The sequence below is a fragment of the Alternaria metachromatica genome (genome assembly GCF_023757995.1).
Source record: "Alternaria metachromatica strain BMP 0045 chromosome Unknown scaffold_8, whole genome shotgun sequence".
Taxonomy (NCBI): domain Eukaryota; kingdom Fungi; phylum Ascomycota; class Dothideomycetes; order Pleosporales; family Pleosporaceae; genus Alternaria; species Alternaria metachromatica.
In genome coordinates, this window is record NW_026055499.1 from 269,072 (window position 1) to 291,710 (window position 22,639).

Sequence of the window (22,639 nt, forward strand, 5' to 3'; positions counted from 1 at the left end):
GGACTCATGTGGGTCCTGCGCTCGTCTCTATCGATCAATTTCTGTGTAGAATTACGTAGATGCCCCCACACAGCAAGATGACATCGTACACGACAAATGCACAATTGTCACGGGAACGCGATGAGTACGGAGAAAGCATGTCGCATTGAACCGCCTAGCAGTTTGGCCAAGCGCTTCCATATCCAAGAGGCTCTCTTACAAAACACGGCCCCAGAACGCCCAGCTGCTGAATGATGCTACAAAGAAGTCAAATCATCTCCTCTAATCGCTTTCCAATCGGCTAAGCTCATCATCTCCGTCCTTGTGATATCAACCGGCTCCTCCGTCGGCCCTTCTTTCTATACGCGTGTCGTTCGTTCGGAATCGTCGCACATGGCTGTTGCTCGTTGCCTAGTTCTGCCTCCACTTTATATGATCATCTGTGCGACTCCCTGTCCACCGAGCGTCTTGCTGCCCTGGAATTGCTGGCCCTTGAAACCGGCAAGCGCATAGAAGACGGCTGCGAGCAGAAGGAAGACGGCCGCGACGATCAGACTTGTAGCCCGGGCAGCGATGCTGGCCCATTGTATGGCGCTCATCGCCGCGTAGATGGCCGCGCGCATGTAGTTGGAGCTGAATTTGCGAATAAAGGTATCGAACTTGGGTGAAGTCGGGCAGATGCGGAGGAGCAGCGGTATTTCGATGAAGATAATGATGAAGGAGCACACTCTGCGAACTGATTAGCCATATTCCCAGCGAAGATATGGGCGCGGAGAACGTACAAGCACACGATACTAAACGCGATGACCCAGTTGGCGTTGAAGATGTTGGCGATGCCCAGCGCAAAGCAGAGGACTATACACAGTACTCCGGTCCTGCCGAAGAGTTAGTATGACATGCTGCGAGCCGTGGGCATATGCATAGCAGCTGGCGTGACTGACCATTGTCCGTAGATACCTGCAAAGATGCCAAGTCAGCAACAAGTTACAGGTCCAGCAGCGGGTGTCTTACTGAAATTCCTCGACTTGAATTCTTCTGCGAGCGTCATCTTCGCGGTGTGATTGACTGCGGTATGCTTCTAGCTTTTCGAGGTTATGCGCAAGGTGGTGGTTTGGCGATGTGTAGATTGCGGTTCCGGTAGCTTTGTTGCTGGCGCGGGCTGAGTGAAGCTCTGGCACAAAGTATCAGGCGAGGTTTGATATCCTTTGTTGAAATGCCGTGCGCCGCGTTGGTGTACGTTGCGCTGCGTAATGTGATTGTGGCTGTGCAGTGAATCGGATTGGGTCGAGTGAATGTTGGTCGGTGCCTGGCGTTGCGATGGCAATGGCTGCGTTGCGTGCTTCTTGGTAGCTCAGCCCTCGGTCGGATCGCGGCTTCCACGTCTACGTAAACTACGCGCTAGTGCTTGCCGAAACCGTCTTGGGCCGGCACTCTGCGCCTGAGAACTCGGACCTGCACCTTCAGTTTCAGAACATTGTGTATGGCCGCGACTGCCTCACCTTGGGATGACTGGAATTTGGAAAGCGAAGGAATCATGGACGCCTCTCGTGCTTGCGTCTGCCGCGCTCGGGCTGGCGCTTTACTACCTACATGCCCAGCAAACAGCCACTTTGACAACTGCGGACCCTGCGCAGGTGAATACAGAACCGTGCCAAGACGACGAAGCGATTCACGTACCAGACGCCATGGATCCGAAGGAGAGAGCGTATCATGAGGGCTTCATGCGCGAGGCTATTGCCATGGTGAGCCACGTCCTTCACTTTGTACATATTCAGCTATCTGCTGAGTTTACTCCATGTTTGATCCCTATGCTGACTCATCATCACTGCAGGCTGAACTTGCACTCAAGAGCGATGAGACCCCCGTCGGCTGTGTCTTCGTCAAGGACGGCGAGGTCATTGGACGAGGCATGAACGAGACAAATCGGACCCTGAACGGTACCCGCCACGCCGAGTTCGTCGCCATCGCTGGCATCTTGTCAAAGCACCCCATCAGCATCCTCAACGAGACAGACCTCTATGTCACCGTTGAGCCATGCGTCATGTGCGCGTCCATGCTGCGCCAGTACGGCATCCGAGCCGTCTACTTCGGATGCTGGAACGAGCGTTTTGGTGGCACCGGAGGTGTTCTGAACATTCACTCTGAGTACGTATCCTTCTTTCCCCACAAATACATGCATTGCAAGTACTGACTTCAACAGTGCTAGCGTCGACAAGCCCTATCCAGTCACCGGCGGCATCTTCCGAGAGGAAGCCATCATGTTGCTCCGGAAATTCTACGTCCAAGAGAACGAAAAGGCCCCCGAGCCCAAACAGAAGAAGACGAGGGAGCTGAAGACAGAGATCCTGCCCATGGACGTTCATCAGCCCAAGTCGACCCCATCACCTGCTATTCGTGCTCCGGCTAATGCGACCTCGACCGGATCCATCCCGACACTGTCTTCTTTGAGCGCATCCGCCGCCGCTGCAGCTGTCGCGGTCCCCAAGACTGTGTTTCCCACGCCCGGCCAGGCTCGACCCAGCTCTGCCAGCACAGCTCTTGCTTGAAGCACTTACGATAATGCATACTTATACCCAACCATAGACGCTAGGATGAAGGAGTGAAACCGAATGTATAATACCTTATGACTTTTTACCTCAATAAATACTTGTTGTTCACCGAGACACGTAACTGATTTGAGATGGCTGAGAGTACAATACCTGCATCGTGATTTCGAAAGGAAGCAGAAACGGCAATAGATGGTCGGTACTGAGTTTGGTATTGAAACGGGATCGGGGAGGCTTTTATCCACCTGTATCTTATTTCTCTCCTCCACCACCTGCAACCAACTGCACTACCATGAAGAGAGCAATGGCCCACCAGTATCTGTATAATAATCAGCAAAACCTCTAATAATGAACCTTGTCCCCCTACGTACTTTTGCAAGAAGGTCTTCTCCGGCTCTTTTCCGTCGAGCTTCCCCTCCGCATTGAGCACGATGGGCTTGTTCAAGACCGGCTTTGGCCCAACATTCCTCTTCCTTATCTCCACCTCCACTTCATCTTCGCTGCCTTTTGCGCTTGTTCCGAATCCAATATGGAAAGGCTCCCCCTTCTCATCAACGTGAATGATGAACTTCTTGTGGTATTGGTCGGAGAAACTGGCCGCTGACGTGACAATGCCTCGCCATGAGCCAGATTTAGGGTCGGTGAGGCCAACGCGAAGAAGGTGATCAGAGGCGTAGGAGCCTGTGGGTGGTGTGAAGGAGGCTAAAGTGCCAACGGGTTGGTCTGCGTCGTATTCGATCTGCGCAAGCGGAATCGGCGAGGGGATGACGGCGCTGTCCCCTGAGGCTGGAACGGAGGAGACGTAAAGCGTGACCGACGATGCGACCGCAAATGGCAGCAGTAGAAGTCTTGACAGTAGCATCTTGGCGCGATGGTACGGTCCGTTGCTATCTGTACCAATGCAATGGTGTTGGTAACGGGAGCTGGGGCTAGCCACCCGAGAGCAACGGCGAATTGTATCACCGATGGACATTCACTCAAGCGAGCCGTGCTTCCACAACCCCTCATTCTCAAACCATATCTCCTGAGACTTACATACGGTAAAATAATCCTGCAACTCCGCTTGATCCGAAATCGCACCGATAGCCATGATCAGCCGTGATCCAAGACCTCAACTTGCTTTGCGTGGCGTTCTGACCATCCAACACTGGCCCAACAGCATTCGGTATGCCTGAAAAGGTGGATCCGGCGCTCACGATGCCCACAATTCTCAGTCTGATCTGTGAGCAGATCGACGCTCAGGCTCGAGACGACCCTGACGACTGGTAGCCCGATTGCACAAAGGCTGGGGTTGCTGCCCCACCCCCACCATACTAGAGCTCCCCAGAGCTCTTATGAGCTCATCCCGCATTGACAGCTGTATTGTAACTCAACATTATTTCTCGCGTCCTCGGGCTTTCAATTAGCTTTTCTTCAATTCAAAATACCACACTTCTCTCACCTTCCCATACTCATACGCAGCAATGTCGATTCCTTTCCGCCAGACCCAGCGCAAGCAGTCGCGTCAACTGTCAACAGATCCCCGCAATGAGCTCCACCCTCAAGTCGACCACTACATCGGTATCGATGTTGGTACCGGTAGTGCTAGAGCCTGTATCATGAACGATCAGGGAGACATTGTTGGACTGGCCTCAGAGAACATTGGCCTATGGCAACCACAGACTGGCTACTATGTACTTGACCCGCAACAGGTACATTGCGAGAGCCAAAGCTAAAGCGAACCTAGGAACAATCCACAACAGACATCTGGCGATGCATCTGCTCCTCAGTCCGCCGAGCCATGGATCAGCACAACATCGACTCAAGCACTATCCGTGGTATCGGTTTCGATGCGACCTGCTCGCTTGCAGTATTCAGAGACGACACAGATGAGCCTGTCGCCGTCACTGGACCAAACTTTGACAACAAGGACGGCAACGACCGCAACGTCATTCTGTGGCTCGACCACCGACCTGTTGAGGAAACAAACAAGATCAACGCCACCAAGCACAACCTGCTTCGCTACGTCGGAGGCAAGATGTCCATCGAGATGGAGATCCCCAAGGTATTGTGGCTGAAGAACAACATGCCGAAGGAGCTATTCGATCGTTGCAAGTTCTACGATCTGACCGATGCTCTCACACATCTGGCTACCGGCAGTGAGAGCAGAAGCTACTGCAGTGTGGTCTGCAAGCAGGGATTTGTACCTGTTGGAGTCGATGGTAGTGTCAAAGGCTGGCAGGAAGACTTCCTCAAGGAGATCGGCCTCGAAGATCTATGCGAAGACAACTTCAAGCGCATGGGAGGCGTTGACAATGTGGTTTGTCCTTCGCTACTATTCTCGACGGTCCCGGCTAACAAGCACACAGAACGGACGCTACCTCACTGCGGGCGAGCTCGTCGGCACACTCAGCGAGAAGGCGGCACAGGAGATGGGTCTGCAACCCGGTATTGCAGTCGGAAGTGGAGTCATCGACGCCTACGCTGGCTGGATCGGTACCGTTGGCGCCAAAGTCAAGCTCGATGGGGATACTCTTGACATGGACCAGCCCAAGAACGATGTTTCGCAAGCCTTCACGCGTCTCGCAGCCGTAGCTGGAACATCGACCTGCCACCTTGCCATGTCACGCGAGCCCGTCTTCGTCGACGGTGTCTGGGGTCCATACCGAGACGTCCTTTTACCAGACTACTGGATGGCAGAAGGAGGACAAAGTGCGACAGGTGAACTACTCAAGCATGTTATTGAGACACACCCAGCCTTCAACGAAGCCGTGTCCGTCGCTGAAACGTACAACACCAACATCTACGACTACCTCAACGAACATCTCCGCGAGATGGCAGACGCGGAGAAAGCCCCACACATTGCCTGGCTTGGACGTCACTTCTTCTTCTATGGTGACCTCTTCGGCAACCGCTCCCCTATCGCCGACCCCAACATGAAGGGATCTGTCATCGGTCTGAGCTCCGACAAGAGCCTCGACGGCCTGGCACTATACTACTACGCGACCATGGAGTTCATTGCCCTTCAGACACACCAGATTGTTTCTGCGATGAACGCCTCCGGCCACGTCATCTCTTCCATCTTCATGTCCGGTTCACAGTGCCAGAACAGTTTGCTGATGCAGCTCATGGCCACTGCGTGCGACATGCCGGTCCTGATTCCACGATACGTACACGCAGCTGTAGTGCACGGCGCGGCTATGTTGGGTGCAAAGGCGGCCAGTACCGACAAGGACGGAAACAGCGAGCCGCTCTGGGATATCATGGACAGACTGAGCAAGCCCGGTAAGACCGTGAAGCCACTGGCTGATAAGACGGTCAAGAAGCTATTGGACGCCAAATACAAGGTGTTCTTGGAGCAGTGTGAGGGCCAGCAGAGGTACAGGAAGGAGGTCGATGCCGCCATTGAAGGATGGGCTAGCAAGTAAATATCACAAGTGGTAGTAGTCAAGGACACGACGATGAAGGGGATGATATCCATCATTAATTAGAAATTTATTCTGGCCACAAGACACTTGCCGAGGAGATCGTTGGTGCATGTTGTGTGTATAACCCAACTCCCCGCTTATGCCATCGGATATGGAAACTGCATGGCTGCTCCGAGTGTTGTAAGTCTTGAAACCCGGCTGCATGCAGTCTGCTCGTTGCTATCGTCTGTAAAAGGGTATATCGTACAGGGGAAATTGAAGAAGATGTGTGCCGGCCGTTGAGCTCTAGTATCGTCGGCGGGGTCCACGTGGTGGTTCTCTGCGACTAGCGTCGTTGAAGCCGTATCGTCCATCTTGGAAGCTACCCGCGCGTGCGCCCGCACCGGTGTCGATGTCCATGTCATCCATGGACTGCGTAAGGCGTGCAGGCGGTGCTCGTGCGACGTGGGTGCTCGCGGGGACATCCTTCATGTAGACGTAGAGGAGTCTGCCATCAGCCTGTAGATGGAGTTAGTTTTAGTCCAGCCAAGAAGAAGCTCGCCGGAACACTGACCTTCTGGTTGTTGAACGTCGCGATAACATTCTCGGCGCCCTCCCTGCTCACAAACTGCAGCTCGACCATGACCGTCGGGCTGGAAGATAAGAGCCTGCAGCCCAGCGTCTCTCCTCCAATCGGGGTCATGACGGCCTCGATATCAGCGGCCGTTGTTCCAGGTGCAAAGTTGCTAGCAATGACGGTACACGGACCGCCCGTCGCGGCACCTCGAATGCTGATGCCCGGTGCAGCGTCATTGCTGCGCGTAGCCGCAGCGCGACCAAGGACGGGAGCAAATTTGGTGTACGCTTTGCTGTTGCGCTCGACCTGGGATGCTGACGCCGTCCGAGCGAGGTTGTTCCTGCTGTTGGCGGCACCGCGGGGGTTGTTCAGCTTGTGCAGATCGTGTTGCCATTTCCCGTCGACGTTGCCGGCTGGCTTCGCGCTCGCTGATCGCTTCTGGACGCCAGCACCACCGTTTATCCGACTGAGCAGCGATGGCTTTTCAGATTCAACTCGCGCGCGGCCGCCGGCGCCTGGTGCATTCGCTTTCCGGCCTCGGCTGCCAGCTCCGAGGAACTGTTGCGCGAGGGCTTCGTTCTTCTTCTTCTCGCGGGTCTGCTTGACGAAACTCTCGAAAGACGCGGTGGTTGAGGCGACCATGTTGAGCGACGGTGGAAATGGAGAGTAGTGGTGGTGGTCTGGTATCGAGTGGAAGCGCGTAAGTGTCGGCCTAAGGACAACCAGCGAGCGCGTCTACGAGAACCTTGACCCGCTTGGATCAAAGCTCGGGCCACGACCCGCCCGGCGAAACGAAACACCGCCGCGAAAAGTTCCCGTACAAAACTTGAGCCTGCAGCTTCTCTCTCTCACTCCAACAACGCGCCCAACTTTTGGTAAGTCAACACACCCGCTCTTTCTTTGTTTCCTGTTGCTATCATGATGAACACTTGTGTCGCCCCTATCATACATTCTATGGTGATCCGACCACTCAAGCCAAACGAGAATACTGATCTTTCGCAACATCTACCAATCTGTTACTAGAAGTTTTTTCAGGACATCAGCTAACAAATTATAAAGGTCCCATTGTTCTCAGTCACAGTATGACTTCGCGATCATGATGCGCCATTAGATGCGCTGTCGCCGACGTGCGGCCCGCAGCTCCACGAAGCCTTCCGTCCATCGCATAGCCTCTCCGTCCGTTGGTTACAAGCAATAGCAGACCTCGATATGATGTGGTCGAGACGGCAAGGCTTCGTGGGCTGCGATAGCGTTTGAAAGGTTAGACCACACCCCCGTACCCCAAGCACCCATCCTTAGATGATGAGCAACAAATGTATTATCAAATACCGACCACTTCGTGGGGAATAAACTAGTTCGATTACCTGAATATCTTTCCACCCTCGAGCCTTCGTCAAAACGTCTTCTTCTGGAATCGTTACTGACATAGCTCTAGGTATGCACTAAATAGAAAGTCTACTTGATACAGCTACCAGCTTTCATTGAAAAGGTACATAATCATTCTCTCTTCTTTCCCTTTGCAATGATGAACACCAATTCATGCTAACTCAGACGGGGTTCGCCTCACTGATTGAAAAAACATTTGAGACTTTTCATCTTTCGGCTGATTGCTCTCTCACCTGCATCTTTGTTCAGAATCATAGTCTTCGTTCTATGCTAACTGTCAATCGCAGATCACTCAATGTCGATACGATCCATACCAACTGCGCTCCTCTGTCGACCGAACAAGTGGCATCAACGCGAGATGAATGATGTCAAGGGATTGTTTAGGGACATGAGTGGAGACCAGCTCGTTCGGTCGATGGACGTTCTTCGGCATGTATATAGCTACATAGGTCCATCACTCTTAATTAGTATGAGACATTCACTATTGCAAATCTTCATGTGATCATGCAACCGGTACGCTGAAGACGTAAGGTTCTCCTGCATGCTGTCCATGTGTTGAGATAGTAGAATGAAATATGCTAGCAGACAATCCAGACATCTGCAGTAATGCTGTATTAATTCGTATGGTTACTTTGTTGTCGTGAAACTGCAAAAGGAAGTTACGCGGTCTCTTCCTTGTCCAAGCGGATACCAGGACTGGGGACGCGCAGCGGTTCCGGAGTTTGGGGAACGATCTCGAATGATCTCCGGACACTTGAAACAATTCCCCAACCCAACGTTGACAGCACAGTTAACACGCACTCGTAACGCACATCAAGATGGCAGCGAAGCCCGAAGACGTAAGCACAGCACCCACGGAAGGCGCCGGTCTCTTCAGTGGAGCAGGCCCGGAGAAGCAGCCCGAGCCTAATCCTGTAGCCGACTCTGCCGACAAGAAGGACGATGGAGATGCCGTCGACAGCGCAACCGCAGCAGTAGCAGATCTCTCGGTCGACGAGAAGAAAGAGGAAGCAAAGCCGACAGAAGTCACACCTGAAGCTACTGTCCCAGCTCCCGAGGCCGCTCCCGAACCCGCATCCAGCGACGCCAAACCCGAGCCCAGCACCGTAACACCCACCCAAGGCCCCATCTGGCCCGAGACCGCACCCGACCACCCACTCACGAAGTTCTACGACGCCTTCGAGGCTCTCACCGTCGAAGCTCAACACAATGAAGTCTACGGCATCGAGCTGAGCAAGTCGAAGCCCTTCCACACCAAGCTCATACTACAAAAGTTCCTCCGGGCCAACCAGAATGATTTGGACAAAGCCAAGTCACAGCTGCTCGACACGCTGAAGTGGAGGAAGGAGTTTGATCCGATCAAGGCAGCAGGAGAGACATTCCCGAAGAACAAGTTCGATGGATTAGGATACGTGCTGGAGGTTGAGGGTGTACCGGAGAGCCCCAACAAGAAGGATATCGTTACCTTCAACATCTACGGAGCTGTCAAGGACAACAAGGCTACCTTTGGCGATCTAGATGGGTATGCTTCCCCATTCTCAATCTAATACAATAGATAAGACCATGCTAACAGAACCCCAAAGCTTCCTCCGCTGGCGCGTGGGCCTCATGGAGAAATCCGTCCAAGCGCTCAACCTGCCCGCCGCCACAGCGCCCATCCCCAACTTCGGCGAAGGCCCCGACCCATACCAAGGGTTCCAAATCCACGACTACCTCCAAGTCTCCTTCCTCCGCCGCGACCCCCTCGTCAAGACCGCAACCAACAAGACTATCGAGATACTAGGACGTCACTACCCTGAGACGCTGAGCAGGAAGTTCTTTGTCAATGTACCTGTGGTCATGGGCTGGCTGTTCAATGCGATGAAGTTGGTTGTGGCCAAGGAGACGAGCAAGAAGTTTGTGGTTCTGAGTTATGGTAATCAGCTTGCTGCTGAGCTGGGTAAGGGTGTTCCGAAGAGCTATGGTGGTGAGAGGGGAGAGTTGGCTGAGTGCGCTGAGGGTATGAAGATGGAGTGATCACACGAGTCGCATACACTGGTGCTATGGGGAGGGGAAGATCGTAATGGTAGGAGACGAAAGAAGCGACTCAGCGTGCTTGTTTGACTTAGGCCTTGTTATACCCCACTCAAAATTGTTCAGTCCTTTCGAGAACAATGTAGTCAAGAACAAATGTTTTCATACTAAACTGAAATACTGCACATGTACTTGTAACTTCGAAAAGCATTGTCATCATGCTCAGTGAACAAAAGCTGTATGCGTAAACAGCTGGATATCATTACTCTTCTTTGCCTTCATCTTCTCTCGGCACCACCGCTCTGTCAACCCAGCCCTCGCCCCTCAACACACCCAAGCCCTTCCTCGCAACACCACTGTTGACTGACCTGGGCGACACCTCGTACAGAGCATTAACCGTCGCTAAACTAACAACAAAGAGCAGAACATCTCCGTTCTTGAAACCCTTCCACCACCCCCTCTTCACACCCACCTTCCACATGGAATCGATCGACATCCTCGCCGTATAAAGGAAGTTACTTCTTCCACCTTTCCTCTCCAAGAAGGCCCAGAGTCCGCCTATGAAACCACCCAGGAACCAGCGTTGCGTGGAAAGGAAGGCCCGGGGAAGTATGTTTTGGAAGAGACAGATGGATCCCCAGCTCGTTCCTATAGCGCCAGAGAGGAAGAGCGACATGCGCAGTATGCGCTTGGCTAGACTGTTCAACGAGGCAATGGGAGCGGAGAGGAAGGCTTTGTATTTCGTGATGCTCATGGCTGTGAAGAAGAGCGTGAAGAAGCGGGCGATTTTGGGGAAGGCTTGGATCCAGTATTGGACGTAGGTGCGTAGACAGGACGGGCCTTGCGGGTGGAGTAAGGCGCATGACAGGGACTTGATCGCTGGATGCGCGGGAGACGTTATCGGAGAGATGGATGTCAACCGCTTTGGTAGCGTTTCAGCGTTGGGGAAGAGAATCGGCGAGACGAAGGGTGGCCAGCGCTGTCGCGAGATCTCTGCCAGGTTGTCCACTATGTCAAATGTGCCTGGCCAGTGTGCTGAACTGGGATAGTCTTCAGGGCGCTTCTGTATATACTCTGGCGAGTTCTTCAAGATATGGTCTCCGAATCCAGAGGGGAAGCAGTCGCGGTCGAAGACAAAAGCGTGTAGTAGCTGTCCGCAAGCGACTGGCATGATCATCCAGGAACCGAACCAACTGGGCCTGTTCTTCATGTACCCCAGCTCCTCCAGGTAGTTGTAGCCAAATTCCAGGGCCCTTGTCATGATGTAGATGGCGATTGTGACGCGCAGCTGATCCCCTGGGTACACGGCGAGGAAGAAGCCTGCTAAGCTGGATCCAATGGCCGGTGCCAACTTGGATGTCAAGGAACGTGATACGCGTGGGTTCCGCCGCCGGAACGACTTGCCTTCATGGCTGAGTAGGCTCTCGCGGACGCGCACGAAGATGCGCCGGAGGAGGCGGTGGAAAAGGAGTATGAGGGCGAGGGAGCTGCTGAGGCGGACGTTGGGTGACTTGAAGACGGAGGTTCTGGGCTGGTTCCTAAGGGATTGTCAACGCACACCTTCTTGAACGCGAAAGGACGTATGCTCACCTGTTCGCTGTTCCCCGCGACAGAAGCCTGGTCTTGACTACTTCCCATGCCTTCAGCCCCGAGAAGGTCACGATGCCTAACCGCAGTGCCGCGCGGAAGGCGGCTACATTGTAATCATCCGGGCCCTTGACAATGGCGTCATATCGCTTCGGGGTTATGGTGCGCTTCTTGACAACCGGAGCGCGCGAAAGGAGGTATTGATGCAGCAGCTGGTACTCCTTTGCCGAGATGGTGTAGCGGAGCGCATTGCGCAGTATCGGGTCGATTGGTTGCGATTTAGCGGGGCCCGGCGTGGGCTGCGATGCGCCAGACGACATGGTGGGCGTCTGCGATTGTATTCGGGCTCATAGTTTGAGGGGCTGTTGTTATTGTCATTAGACGGCACACGCGGAGTCTGGGGAAGCTAGCATTGATGACGATCCCTGGAGGTTGCGCACAGGAGCCGCTCTTGACGGACCTCGGCAGTTTGGCCTTGTACCCCAATCTTCTCACATGCGAACGACATTTCTTAGTCTGGGGCTACCTTAGCCCAGAGAGCTATCCCGTGGCCCACATATTGGTGTCTACTAAAACTTGGTTTGTACGCGCATCTCTCACCACACGTTGCGCAAACAGATATCATCACGAGATAATGGCTATGAGTTGTAAATCACATATGTATACTTGTCTATATACTCTATGGTTCCAAGGAAAACCCATGTATTACACCATCGCTTCTTCAGATGCGGACTGTGTATCATGTTTCGCACCAACCGCTAAATACAAACAGTGAAGACATAGAAAAGGAAAGCTGCACTACATTAAAATGTATAGCGTCTACAATGCGAACAAGGCAAGAACCGCACCGAACAGAGCACCCTTGGGCACAACGTTGAAGGGCGAGGCAGCGCCAGTGAACTCAGCTGGCGAAGAGGGACGGACGGCACCAGTACCCGTGGCAGTGCCCATTGGAACGGTGGCGGTTCCCATGGTGGAGGGGATGGGGTAGGGCGCACCACCGGCAGGTGTGGTGGCAGCTGGGGTTTGAGGAGGCTCAGCAGTGCCGGGAACAAGAGCAACGGGCTCAGTTGGGTTGGCGCCAGCAGAGGCGGGCTGAGTGGTGAAGTGAACTTGAGGGACGGTAAGAGTAGTTGTGCCGAACGTGATGGTGGTGCAAGGTGTCTCCTCAGCAGGGGTTTCACCAGCAGCAGTGGTGGTGCCAACGACCTCGGTCATGGTTGCAGAAGAGACAGCGGTGGTGATAGCAGGAGTCTCGCCGGCAGCAGTGGTGGTGCTAGCAGCGGGAGTCTCATCAGGGTAACCGGGGCCGTAGGCGCTGGAAGCAGGGGCAGAGGGAGCGGCAGAGCTCTCACCACCAGCAGGGGGAGCGGGAGGAGCAGAAGGAGCAGCGGGGGTAGGGTTCAAAGGAATGTATGAAGGGCAGTCTCCAACAATGGAAGGGTTCTCGGGGACATGCTGGGCACAGATACCGATGAAGTATTGCAGACCCTTGCTGATCTCGTCATCGCTACCGCAGCGGGCAGAGATGCAGTCAATGACGTTCTTGGTGAACTCAGGCTTGAGGCAGTAGCAGCTGGAGTCGGTGTTGTCCTTGCAGTCTGGAGCCGAGATCTGGAGCCACGAGTTCATGCACTTGGGAACCGAGTCGGTGATGTCGACGGGAGGGTAGCTGGGGCTGGAAGGCTGAGGAGCGGCTGAGCTGGTAGCAGGGACAGCAGATGTGACAACGGCAGACGAAACAACGGCGGAGGAGACAATAGCGGAAGAGGCTACAACAGTGGATGACTGCTCGCAAGACTCTCCGTATCCGCAGCCAGCAGCAGCAGAGCTCTCAGACGTGGGTGGCACAACAACAGTGGAAGACTCCGGTTGGGGGGTAGCGGTGCTGATGGAAGGAACCGACGCAGGGTAGCTGGTGATCTCCACGGCGGAGGAAGCTGGAGGAGTGTAGGCGGGCATGGAGCTGTTGGTGTAGGGAGCAGCTGAAGAGGCAGGGGTCTCGGCGGGTGGGCATCCCTCTCCACCGTACTGTCCACACTCGTTGGCCGAAGTGGCGGGAGTCTCGACAGCGGATGAAGAAGCAGGGGTCTCAACAGCAGATGAGACGACGGTAGTCTCGATGGCAGAGTAAGCCGTAGTCTCAACAGCGGAAGAAACAGCGCTGGAGGCTGGGGCAGTCGACGACTCGATGGCGATGGTGGAAGACTGAACCTCGCTTGAGGCGGGGACCTCAGGTGGAGGGGGCGGCGAAGGGGGCGAAGGAGGAGTGTATGGTTTCTCAGCGTCACAGTCGAAGCCGATGTTGTGGAAACCGATCTCGCAAGACTCCTTGTCACCCTTGTAGTGAGATCCAAGGTAGACCTCGACGGACTTTGCGCCACCACACTGGGTGTTCTGCAGTGTTGATCCACCAGCCGAGCAGCTGCTGTGTTGCTTGCAGATGGATCCGTCTCCCATCTTGTAGTGGAGCTCGAGCTCAGCGTCGAACTCAGCCGAGACGTCCATGTGAGTAATGGAGAATCCGCGCTGGGCACAGCCAAACGCAGCGGGCTTGTTCTTCTGGATGGTGTTCTTGATGCACTTGTTTCCAAAGGTTCGCTTGCTCAGAGTGTCCCGCTTGCCGAAGGAGTTTGAGCATTTCCAACCCCCAGAGAAGTCGAAGTCTCCATAGTTGCCGACATCCTGGCCATCGATGAGATCCGCCCAGTTGAAGCCGCCCTTCTGCTTATCGTCGCAGACGTTGTTGCTGTAGTCGGGAGTGCCGAAGTTGTCGAAGAAGTTCCAGGTGGCCGCGGCTTGTTGAGCAGCGAGGCCAGTGACCAAGAGAGCGTAGGTAGACTTCATGGTGATATATGAACGTCGAAATCGAATTTAGATAGCAAAGCGAATATCAATGTATGTTGTAGTTGGACCTTAACGAATGACGGTCTAACAAGAGAACAAAGTCAAAAAGAGTGCGACTATGTTCGTCTTGGGAAGCGAAAGTAGCAGCAAATGCAATGCTGTGATTAGAAAACAAAGCGTGTGTAGATGCACTGAGGGGGAGGACGAAGGGTCAAGATATACTTCTACCACCAGCGCTCGTTCGAAACAAGCCGTCTCGAAACATTTCTAAAGGATTGGTCCACCGAGGGCCTCCGACTCGCATGCTCAGCCACGATCAGAACGAGTCGCCCAAGGAGGTTCCATGTCGGTCGTTGTCGCGCGCTCTGCAGGCCCACTCGGCAGTAGGGTCGTCGGTTACAAGATGACCTGGCTAAAGATGGTGGATCCCAGTCAGACGGCTTTGGCGTGAGCACATCGTAAGCGAACAGGGGCGCTTTCCGAAACGCCCTAAATAGCCCACCGGAGTAGACTATCATGCAGGTACGAGCCAATGGCGTCGGCTGTGTGTATTTTGGCAAGCCAAGAGCGTCAAGTATATTGTGCGACAGGCCAACGACTGGTCGGGGCCCAGTGTCAGTCTTACGGATAGAAACGCAGAGCCGCAGGCTGTCGACAGGTCATCGCAACCCAGCTCTGTTGCTTTTCTGTTCATCTTCAGTAGGGATACTTCGAGTTCACTAATGCGCCACATATGGACGTCTGGAGGGTTCCATTCTTGCCCACCTCCTGCATCTTCTCCACTCCGTTCATTCTCCTGCATCCGTCCAGAGCCGTATCGCCTAGCCAAGTCGATCTCCGTTGCCTGTATTTCCTTTTTGGGCGGAGCCGCCGACCAACTATAGCCATGACGCTGTCGTTCTGAAGAATATGCACGAGCGTGTTTCATGGGTGTTCCGCCATCGCTGCGGCCAACGAGCGTCAGGAACAACAAGCTTCGAGTGACATACATCCTAGGCCGATCGGAAGGTCGTGTCTCAAAGGCTTGGTTGCTTTATTGGAAGGAGCGTGGCATGAACGAGAGCTTTGAAGTGCCGTGGGAAAGCCATCGGCTCGTCGTGTTAACACCTCAGGTACTTCTGGTCGAGTTGGGCGGGCAAGCGAGCCCATGTCAGGAAATGCGCGATTCATCGGCCGGAAACAACTCAACATCCCTCTGCAAATCAATACTGTGCACTATCGAAAAGCTGATCTGACTTCTAAATGGAGGTTGCGGTTGCCTGCCTCTCAGACATTGCGCATCAGGCAAGGATAAGACAACAAGCTTTAGAGACATGGCGCACGGGTACCTTGCAGCGTGTGGAACAGGGCAAAAAGATGTCGTGAACGGCCGGGAGTGGCGGTGTCAGCTCGGAACACAGGCGCAGACGATTGCTTCGTGAGCGCGGGAATGACGGCACCTTGAGTTCGTGACTCGCGATGAACCGTGCTACGAGGTGTCACGACACGAGTACACAAGCGAACTCGGCTATGTGTTGAACTTGGGTTTATCCGAGGCTTTCAGATTATGGTGAAGTAGCACAGAAGATGGCAACAATACTCCATCCTTCAGCTGAAGAGCTGTTTCGATTACATCTGACTACCTCGGGGTATTGTCGGGTTGCCCCTTCGGAGTGCCCTGACACATTGCTATTCTCGTACTTCCCGTGTCCATGGCATCCCAGCCGTTTCAAGAATTCATCCGTGATGGAGGACCTCGCATGAACGACTGACTTTATGCTATGTTCTACCCCAGTGCTCTCAGCTGTACACTCGACAACGGCAGTTACTGTGACTTGGGCCTGTGGAAAATGTGTCTTATTGTTCTTGTTGCCAAACATGCAAATGGCAACAGTGATCTATGCCAATGTAAATACAGTAAACGCCAAGAGACCTATGCTAAACGCCAATGCCTTGTGTTCTGGTATCGTTGCCGTTGTACCCAAGACGCCGAGGAGCAAGCTCGCTTTTTACAAGCGAGTCGATATGGAAAAACGAACAAACCAAAATGCCATGCCAACTTCTCGTCTATAATCAAACTGATGCTTATCGTGCGCGAGACCTGCTGCACCGATTACTCTTGATCTTCTACTACAATGCGAACCACTTCGCTCCGACGACGCTCCTTGGTCAGATAGTCGCTAGCCACGTTACGCACTCGTGCGTGACACTCGTGCGCTGCGCGATTGAGAAAGGGCACCTGAAGAGCTCCGCAAATTGCGACCAGAGCGGAACCCCACCAAGCTAAAGGCGTGAAGTGAAGCTCGAGAGAGAGGCCGTACAGCAAACCGGCGATGGGACTTGCTACTGTACGGCAGGCAGCGCCGGTAGATGCAGCCAACCCGTTGATTCTCCCAAGATGCGATCTATCGGGCGTAGCTTCTTTGATCATGATCAGAAGGAGGGGGAAGGCGAGAATCGACGTCAAGTTCCGTACGGTCAAGCAAGCGAACAGACCAGGATAGACCAAGTTCTCAGGAAGAAGCTGTAAGAAAGGAACAATAAAGTATGCGATCGGATGTGCCAGTGTGACCATGAGAAGCAGACGCCATACGCCAAAGCAATCCGCCAGTAGAGGGAAGACGAAGCCCTGGATCACGAGCTGGATGATGCCGTTGAGGGAAAGAATAATGCCCACATTCTGAATGGGTATGCCAAGCCCACCTCCCAATGACGAAGGCGAAAGGTCGAGCGCGTTCATGTCATCGTCGGCGCGTTTGTCTTGGAGGAAGATGGGGAGCAAGTGATCGTATGTCATCTAGTATACAATTAGCCGGTTATTCGTTCGTTATGATGGACTAGGAGACTTACGGAATGGTACGTGAAGATACCTAGGGCGACGACGAACATGATGACTGGACGTGTGAAGACCTTCTCACTCGTCGGAGATTCTACCCAGTCGCCGTTAGAGCGCACCCGCCAGATTTCATCGTGTTCGACTTCCACGGCGTTGAAGGTGCCGTAAGATTCCGCGGTCAGGTTTGCCGACGCATCGGCCGTCGCGCCTTGAGCTGGCAGAAGAGGTGTCTCTGCGACCGCCGCATCGTATTGTTCGAAGTAGCCTCGTGGCTGCTTGTCCGGGTGAGTCTCCTCTAGAAGGAAGTATGCCATGAAGATGGAGAGCAGAAGCAAGGAAGCGCAGATGATATTTGGAAGTAGGTAAGGGAACTTCGCAAAAAGGCCTGTGGGGCTGAAGACAGATGGAAGGTTACGAGCAGGCTCAGCAAAGTATCCACCAATAGACGCTGTTGTAGTTAGTATAAATAAGCAGGAGTCGATGGATTGATCTTGTCTTACGGCCAATGATGGTACCAATGCTCCAGACGAATGGCATGACTGCGTACGCCTTTGCTGTTTCTCGTTAGCAACGCCTGACAGAAGTAATTGTGGTCACTTACGTTCATGCTCTGGTCGCTTGACCAACTCTCCAACCATGGTCTGGATGACGCCAATGTTGCCATTGAGTGCGCCGCCGATGATTCGTCCAAGGAGCGCGACCCAAAAGTTTGGAGCTAAGCCAACAAGTAGCAAAGAGGACATTGTCCCAAGACATCCAAGTATGACGACGGGTTTTCTACCTATACGGTCGGAGACTGAGCCCCAATACATGCCTGAACATGCCTCGGCGAGCGAGAAGGCAGAGATGAGCAGGCCGGCAAAGAACGGTGCGCTCGTTTCGGACCCAACTTGGAAGTTGGTGACGAGTTTCCAGGCGTATGGGAGTATCGAAGTAAGGGCAATTGGCTCTGCGACTCGAACCAGCGCTGGAGTGTGTTGTCAGTACGAGGCTCGGGCGAACAACAACTAGTGTCGGTGGCATGGGAAAACCATACCTAGGAGGCCGAGCTGAGCGGCGGGAAATTTGTCTTGGGTGGCTTCGGGGGCATCTTGAGGGCTTGTTCTTCGGTTCTTGGTAAGAAATGACATTCTGCAACCTGATTTGGTTCTTACGGCTTCGCCAACACGCAGTCGTCGTCTAGCTCGGGGGTGGCTTGCTATGTGAGTAGAGCTTTCTCTGCGTTTGGCCTTGAATAACCCAGTAACAAACAAAAACGCACGATGGCCGGGAACAAAGGTTGTGCGATGGCGGTGTGTGGTACAAGGACGCAGAGAGTAGAAGAGGGAAAGTTCTGGCACCTGGGTCGGTGCCACCTGCCGTCCAACCAGCGGGTGCACTAGAACGGGACGATCGGCAGTCCTTGGCGAGCATATTTCTCTGCTTTTCTATCTACACTCATCGGCCTGCTCAACACAAGACCTTCTCACTCGCGGTTGTCCATCTCGATGTCTACTCAACTTTCACATACCCGCTGATTTTCCCGCAAAGATGCCGCTGGAGCGACATTGGGGAACCTTGTTGTTCTATTCCCCGGTGAGCCCCACAAGGCGCGGTGGCAATAGTCAAACGCTAAACTTGGAAGCGACTTAGTGTCAATGGCCGTTTCCGCGGCTCATTTGGTACGGGTCCCATCAACTGATCATTCGTCGAACGTCATCTTTGCTATGACAATCGCTTGCCCATTTTTGCATCGTCTCCCGAAGTGTTGTCTCCAGGTGTTCCACGGACCGGGTACCACACACAACGTGGAAAGTCCAGACATCGAAACCACCTTCAAGCCCAGGACGGCCAAGGACGAGCTAACTCTTGCCCTGCATTTGAGCCAATCAAGGCCCGGCCGTACCTTTTTGCAACACCACCAGCTTAGATGTAGTGCTACCGCCTCGATACGCTATGTTCTCGCGATAAGAAGTTTGCATACAGTCTCCTAAAATCATTTCGCAACCCTCGGAGCTGTACCATCATGCGTTCCGGGGTGAACGCAGATGTGTGCGCTTGCGAATGATCGTAGTTTCCAGCCACTGAGTTCAACGGACAAGAATTCGTAAGTGTCGTGTTCACATTGATGAGACAGAAGGGAGGCTAGTCAATCGAATACGCTACGATAACTACACGTTCTGAAAGTATTGAATTCCGTGCAACGGAAAGCATCACGACGGCGTGCTTTGTCGCGTGCCTCGTGCCGCCTCACATGCAGCCTTGGTGGGAGCACCAGCCTAGTGTCTAGCGCCCGCTTTGGTCCCCACCTCCCTCCCGCTGACCACGGCATCACCTTGTCGACTGCATCTCTCACACTACTCAGACGAACTCTTTGATGACAGACATCTAGCATGCTCAGCTAATACGTCACACCTAGCACCGCTTTTCGGGTGGCTCCAGGACGTTGCCAAGCGGCCAATCCCGGCACGAAGAATTTCTCGAAGACTTTTACGTGATATGTGGAGCTCGCGACGACACGGTCACGTCTCAGCGCAAACTATTACTCACGATGACCCACACTTCTCACAAAAGTTCAGGACCCTTTCTGCACTGGCACTACGCAGCGAGGATGTTTTCTGATGCCTATGCCGCATGTAGCCTCCTCGTGCTCATTCCCCCACAAACTACACTCCGCTATGGCAGGCTTGACAGCGGATCCATTTGAGGTGCGTCATGCTACCCAGAATTCAAGTCAATATGTGCATTAGTCGCCGGGAGGCGATCACCCAGGATCTGCTCGGCCACTAGCACACGTTACGTCTTAGGATGATGACCCAGAGGTCCGATACAGGAGGCGAGGAGATTCAAAAGACCCAGCGTCGCCGCTCTTCGCTACCGAGCTATATTTCGTTCATTGCATTTTGAGACCCTGTAACACGTTGTTACGGTCAAACCTCAACCATGGGTCTAAAAGCCTTTCTCAAGAAAGAGCCCCAGGCGCCTTCCAACGGCGATGTTGCTTCTCACACGACCGCATCGGATAAAGACGATATGGAGGCATACGGACACAACACCGATATAACGACCGGATGGACAGGCGACGGGTTTGCCGGAGCGACCGAGTATCCCAATGCTCCGGGAGAGAACTACCGTACGCTGGGCCGATGGCGAGCGTGTGTGATCCTGATCACCATCGAAGTCGGAATCGGAATCCTCAGCTTGCCCTCCGCTTTAAAGACGCTCGGTCTGATCCCCGGAATTATCGCGATCCTCGGATTCGGTGGTCTGACGACCTATTGCGGTTACATCCTTCTTCAGTTCTACAGAAGATATCCCATGGTCACGAATCTGGTAGACTGCGCGTTGTACGTCGGAGGCAAGCCATTCGAGTGCTTCCTTGGAATCGCTTTCGTTTTCAACCTCGTCCTTATCTGCGCTTCGGCAAACATCACTTTGTCGGTCGCACTCAACACGCTTTCGCGTCACGCCCTCTGCACGGTGGCTTTCTTGGCTTTCCCTCATATTCTCTGCTGGCTGCTCTGCATTCCACGAAAGCTCTCTTTTGCAGCCGCAGCTAGCTGGGTCTGTACGATTTCTATCGTAGCTGCAGTTCTGATCGTCATGATCGCGCTTGGTGTCGGTGGACCACAAGCTCCGCCAGGTTTCGAGGCCAAGATCGTTCTGGTCGGAAAGCCTAGCTTTGTCGAGGCTGTCAATGCTCTGCTCAATGTCGCCTTTGCTTTCGCGGGAAACCAAAGCTTCATCAGCGTTATGGCCGAGATGCGAGACCCATCCAAGGACTTCGCGCCTGCTCTTTTTATGCAGAAGTCCTTCGAGGTCGTAATCTACATCGTGGTCGCCTGTGTCATCTACGGCCTGGCAGGCGATGCAGTTACATCTCCCGCGCTTGGTTCTGCGCCAGAGTTGACAGCTAAGATTGCCTACGGCATTCTTATCCCTTCTGTGCTGGGAACTGGCCTGATCATCGGTATTACTGCCATCAAGTTTATGGTACGATCTCTTCTCCCATGAGAAAGAAGACAAAGCTGACCTCAATATAGTACATCACTATCATGCGTAACATGAAGCCCGAGGCTGTCAACGTACACAACGCCCTTACATGGACCCTTTGGATTGGCCTCGGTGCCCTCTTCTGGATTGTCTCCTTCGTCATCTCCAACGCGATACCCATCTTCTCATCTATCCTCAACATTTCGTCTGCCATCTTCATCTCGTGGTTCACCTTTGGTCTCACGAGCATTTTCTGGCTACATCTGAACTGGAAGACACAATGGAGTTCACCACGGAAGAAGGCGGTAGCCGCTGTCAACTACGGCATCATGATGGTGACGTTGTTCCTAATGATAGGAGGACTGTACACATCATTGAAGGCTCTCATTGACATCTACAATGATCCCAACAGCACTTTGAACGGACCGTTCACTTGCGCGGATAATAGTATATTCTAGATGATACCACGTAATTAAACTGATGATCTGTCAGTACACACAAAAGTACTCACTACACACGATCCACGGCGAGTTCTTTCGAGACTGATTTGATGTGTGATGGAATAGACTCGAAACAACTCTACATTATGGGCTATGCTTCGAAGGGACCAGCGGCCGCTTGTAGTTCGGAGGTACATGGGGTCGGCACTCCAAGCTCCCTGGGAGAAGTAGGCTGGCGGAGCCCTCACCCATTCTCATGCGGTCGCTACCCGGGACCATTGATGGCAAGCTCAATCAAAACGCCGCATATGTATCTGCCTGTGTCAAGTCGCACGGATGGTAGACCGAATGGAGTTGTCGCGGCGACAAAATTCTCACCCACCGAATGAGGAGAAAGGACTAGGACACTTTTGGTGAGGCGGTTCTGGATGGATCGCGATATGTACCACAATTACCAATACTACCGAGTAAGGACCTTGGCGATAGCATAGAAAGCTGAGTCGCTAGAAGAGCCTCATGAAGCGGACTCCTGTTCCGGTGGTAGAATGCCGTAGTGCCTCCGATGGAATTGCCGAGTGCTTTTGTAGACCTTCTGTCTTGTGTATTCATCGCAGCATATACTGCGCATTTAGTATGTGCGTCTTCACTCAATGCCATGAGAGTATCTCAAAGATCCCGTGTATCGTGTGCCGTGATCAAAGTAGAAAGGAGAGGATTTCTGGGGACCAAAACACCGGGGAAAGTCTGAGCCCCAGACTCAGAAATGCCGTTGGCGTGTGCCTTTCCTGCACCCCACAGCATCGCCCAGATTGCTACGCTAGGAGACATCTAGAGGTCTGCGGGTAAACACCGGGCTGGAGCAGTCCAATAGCAAGTCCGGTCGCGCACGCTTCTCCACCTCCCGAGAAAACCAACGAGCGTCACGATGTCATGATCCCCGCAAAACTCCATCCTCGGTTCGGACCATTTTCATTTTTGGCGTGCAAAACCGTCATACCCCGGATTCAAGGACGGAGCGGCAGATGTCTAGTCGCGCTGTTCGACACGACCTTTATCCCCCGAGACGAGGCTACCGAGCGACAGCGAGCTAA

At 53.5% G+C, this 22,639-nt stretch overlaps 10 protein-coding genes across 10 annotated transcripts; 4 read left to right on the forward strand and 6 right to left on the reverse strand.

Moving 5' to 3' along the window:
- Nucleotides 1–407: 407 nt before the first annotated feature.
- On the reverse strand, nucleotides 408–1,027 carry TVP18 (Golgi apparatus membrane protein tvp18; the record flags this gene model as incomplete). Its single annotated transcript, XM_049331451.1, has 4 exons — nucleotides 408–708; nucleotides 762–854; nucleotides 921–936; nucleotides 991–1,027. The coding sequence occupies 4 exons, from the start codon at nucleotides 1,025–1,027 to the stop codon at nucleotides 408–410; spliced, it is 447 nt and encodes a 148-aa protein (XP_049189225.1).
- Nucleotides 1,028–1,664: 637 nt separating this feature from the next.
- J4E83_004524 (uncharacterized protein) lies at nucleotides 1,665–2,525 on the forward strand (the record flags this gene model as incomplete). The annotated part of the gene is made up of 3 exons (XM_049331452.1): nucleotides 1,665–1,721; nucleotides 1,811–2,124; nucleotides 2,180–2,525. 3 exons carry the CDS (start codon nucleotides 1,665–1,667, stop codon nucleotides 2,523–2,525), a joined length of 717 nt encoding a protein of 238 aa, XP_049189226.1.
- A 252-nt stretch (nucleotides 2,526–2,777) lies between these two features.
- On the reverse strand, nucleotides 2,778–3,387 carry J4E83_004525 (uncharacterized protein; the record flags this gene model as incomplete). The annotated part of the gene is made up of 2 exons (XM_049331453.1): nucleotides 2,778–2,844; nucleotides 2,897–3,387. The coding sequence occupies 2 exons, from the start codon at nucleotides 3,385–3,387 to the stop codon at nucleotides 2,778–2,780; spliced, it is 558 nt and encodes a 185-aa protein (XP_049189227.1).
- Nucleotides 3,388–3,988: 601 nt separating this feature from the next.
- On the forward strand, nucleotides 3,989–5,932 carry J4E83_004526 (uncharacterized protein; the record flags this gene model as incomplete). The annotated part of the gene is made up of 3 exons (XM_049331454.1): nucleotides 3,989–4,198; nucleotides 4,252–4,824; nucleotides 4,874–5,932. 3 exons carry the CDS (start codon nucleotides 3,989–3,991, stop codon nucleotides 5,930–5,932), a joined length of 1,842 nt encoding a protein of 613 aa, XP_049189228.1.
- Nucleotides 5,933–6,217: 285 nt separating this feature from the next.
- J4E83_004527 (uncharacterized protein) lies at nucleotides 6,218–7,130 on the reverse strand (the record flags this gene model as incomplete). Its single annotated transcript, XM_049331455.1, has 2 exons — nucleotides 6,218–6,430; nucleotides 6,486–7,130. The coding sequence occupies 2 exons, from the start codon at nucleotides 7,128–7,130 to the stop codon at nucleotides 6,218–6,220; spliced, it is 858 nt and encodes a 285-aa protein (XP_049189229.1).
- A 1,562-nt stretch (nucleotides 7,131–8,692) lies between these two features.
- SFH5 (Non-classical phosphatidylinositol transfer protein (PITP)) lies at nucleotides 8,693–9,890 on the forward strand (the record flags this gene model as incomplete). Its single annotated transcript, XM_049331456.1, has 2 exons — nucleotides 8,693–9,396; nucleotides 9,458–9,890. The coding sequence occupies 2 exons, from the start codon at nucleotides 8,693–8,695 to the stop codon at nucleotides 9,888–9,890; spliced, it is 1,137 nt and encodes a 378-aa protein (XP_049189230.1).
- A 259-nt stretch (nucleotides 9,891–10,149) lies between these two features.
- J4E83_004529 (uncharacterized protein) lies at nucleotides 10,150–11,794 on the reverse strand (the record flags this gene model as incomplete). The annotated part of the gene is made up of 2 exons (XM_049331457.1): nucleotides 10,150–11,425; nucleotides 11,478–11,794. 2 exons carry the CDS (start codon nucleotides 11,792–11,794, stop codon nucleotides 10,150–10,152), a joined length of 1,593 nt encoding a protein of 530 aa, XP_049189231.1.
- Nucleotides 11,795–12,293: 499 nt separating this feature from the next.
- Nucleotides 12,294–14,321, reverse strand: J4E83_004530 (uncharacterized protein; the record flags this gene model as incomplete). The annotated part of the gene is made up of 1 exon (XM_049331458.1): nucleotides 12,294–14,321. One exon carries the CDS (start codon nucleotides 14,319–14,321, stop codon nucleotides 12,294–12,296), a length of 2,028 nt encoding a protein of 675 aa, XP_049189232.1.
- A 2,092-nt stretch (nucleotides 14,322–16,413) lies between these two features.
- J4E83_004531 (uncharacterized protein) lies at nucleotides 16,414–18,266 on the reverse strand (the record flags this gene model as incomplete). Its single annotated transcript, XM_049331459.1, has 5 exons — nucleotides 16,414–17,097; nucleotides 17,151–17,584; nucleotides 17,637–17,690; nucleotides 17,738–18,103; nucleotides 18,173–18,266. The coding sequence occupies 5 exons, from the start codon at nucleotides 18,264–18,266 to the stop codon at nucleotides 16,414–16,416; spliced, it is 1,632 nt and encodes a 543-aa protein (XP_049189233.1).
- Nucleotides 18,267–20,058: 1,792 nt separating this feature from the next.
- J4E83_004532 (uncharacterized protein) lies at nucleotides 20,059–21,566 on the forward strand (the record flags this gene model as incomplete). Its single annotated transcript, XM_049331460.1, has 2 exons — nucleotides 20,059–21,108; nucleotides 21,159–21,566. 2 exons carry the CDS (start codon nucleotides 20,059–20,061, stop codon nucleotides 21,564–21,566), a joined length of 1,458 nt encoding a protein of 485 aa, XP_049189234.1.
- Nucleotides 21,567–22,639: the final 1,073 nt, after the last annotated feature.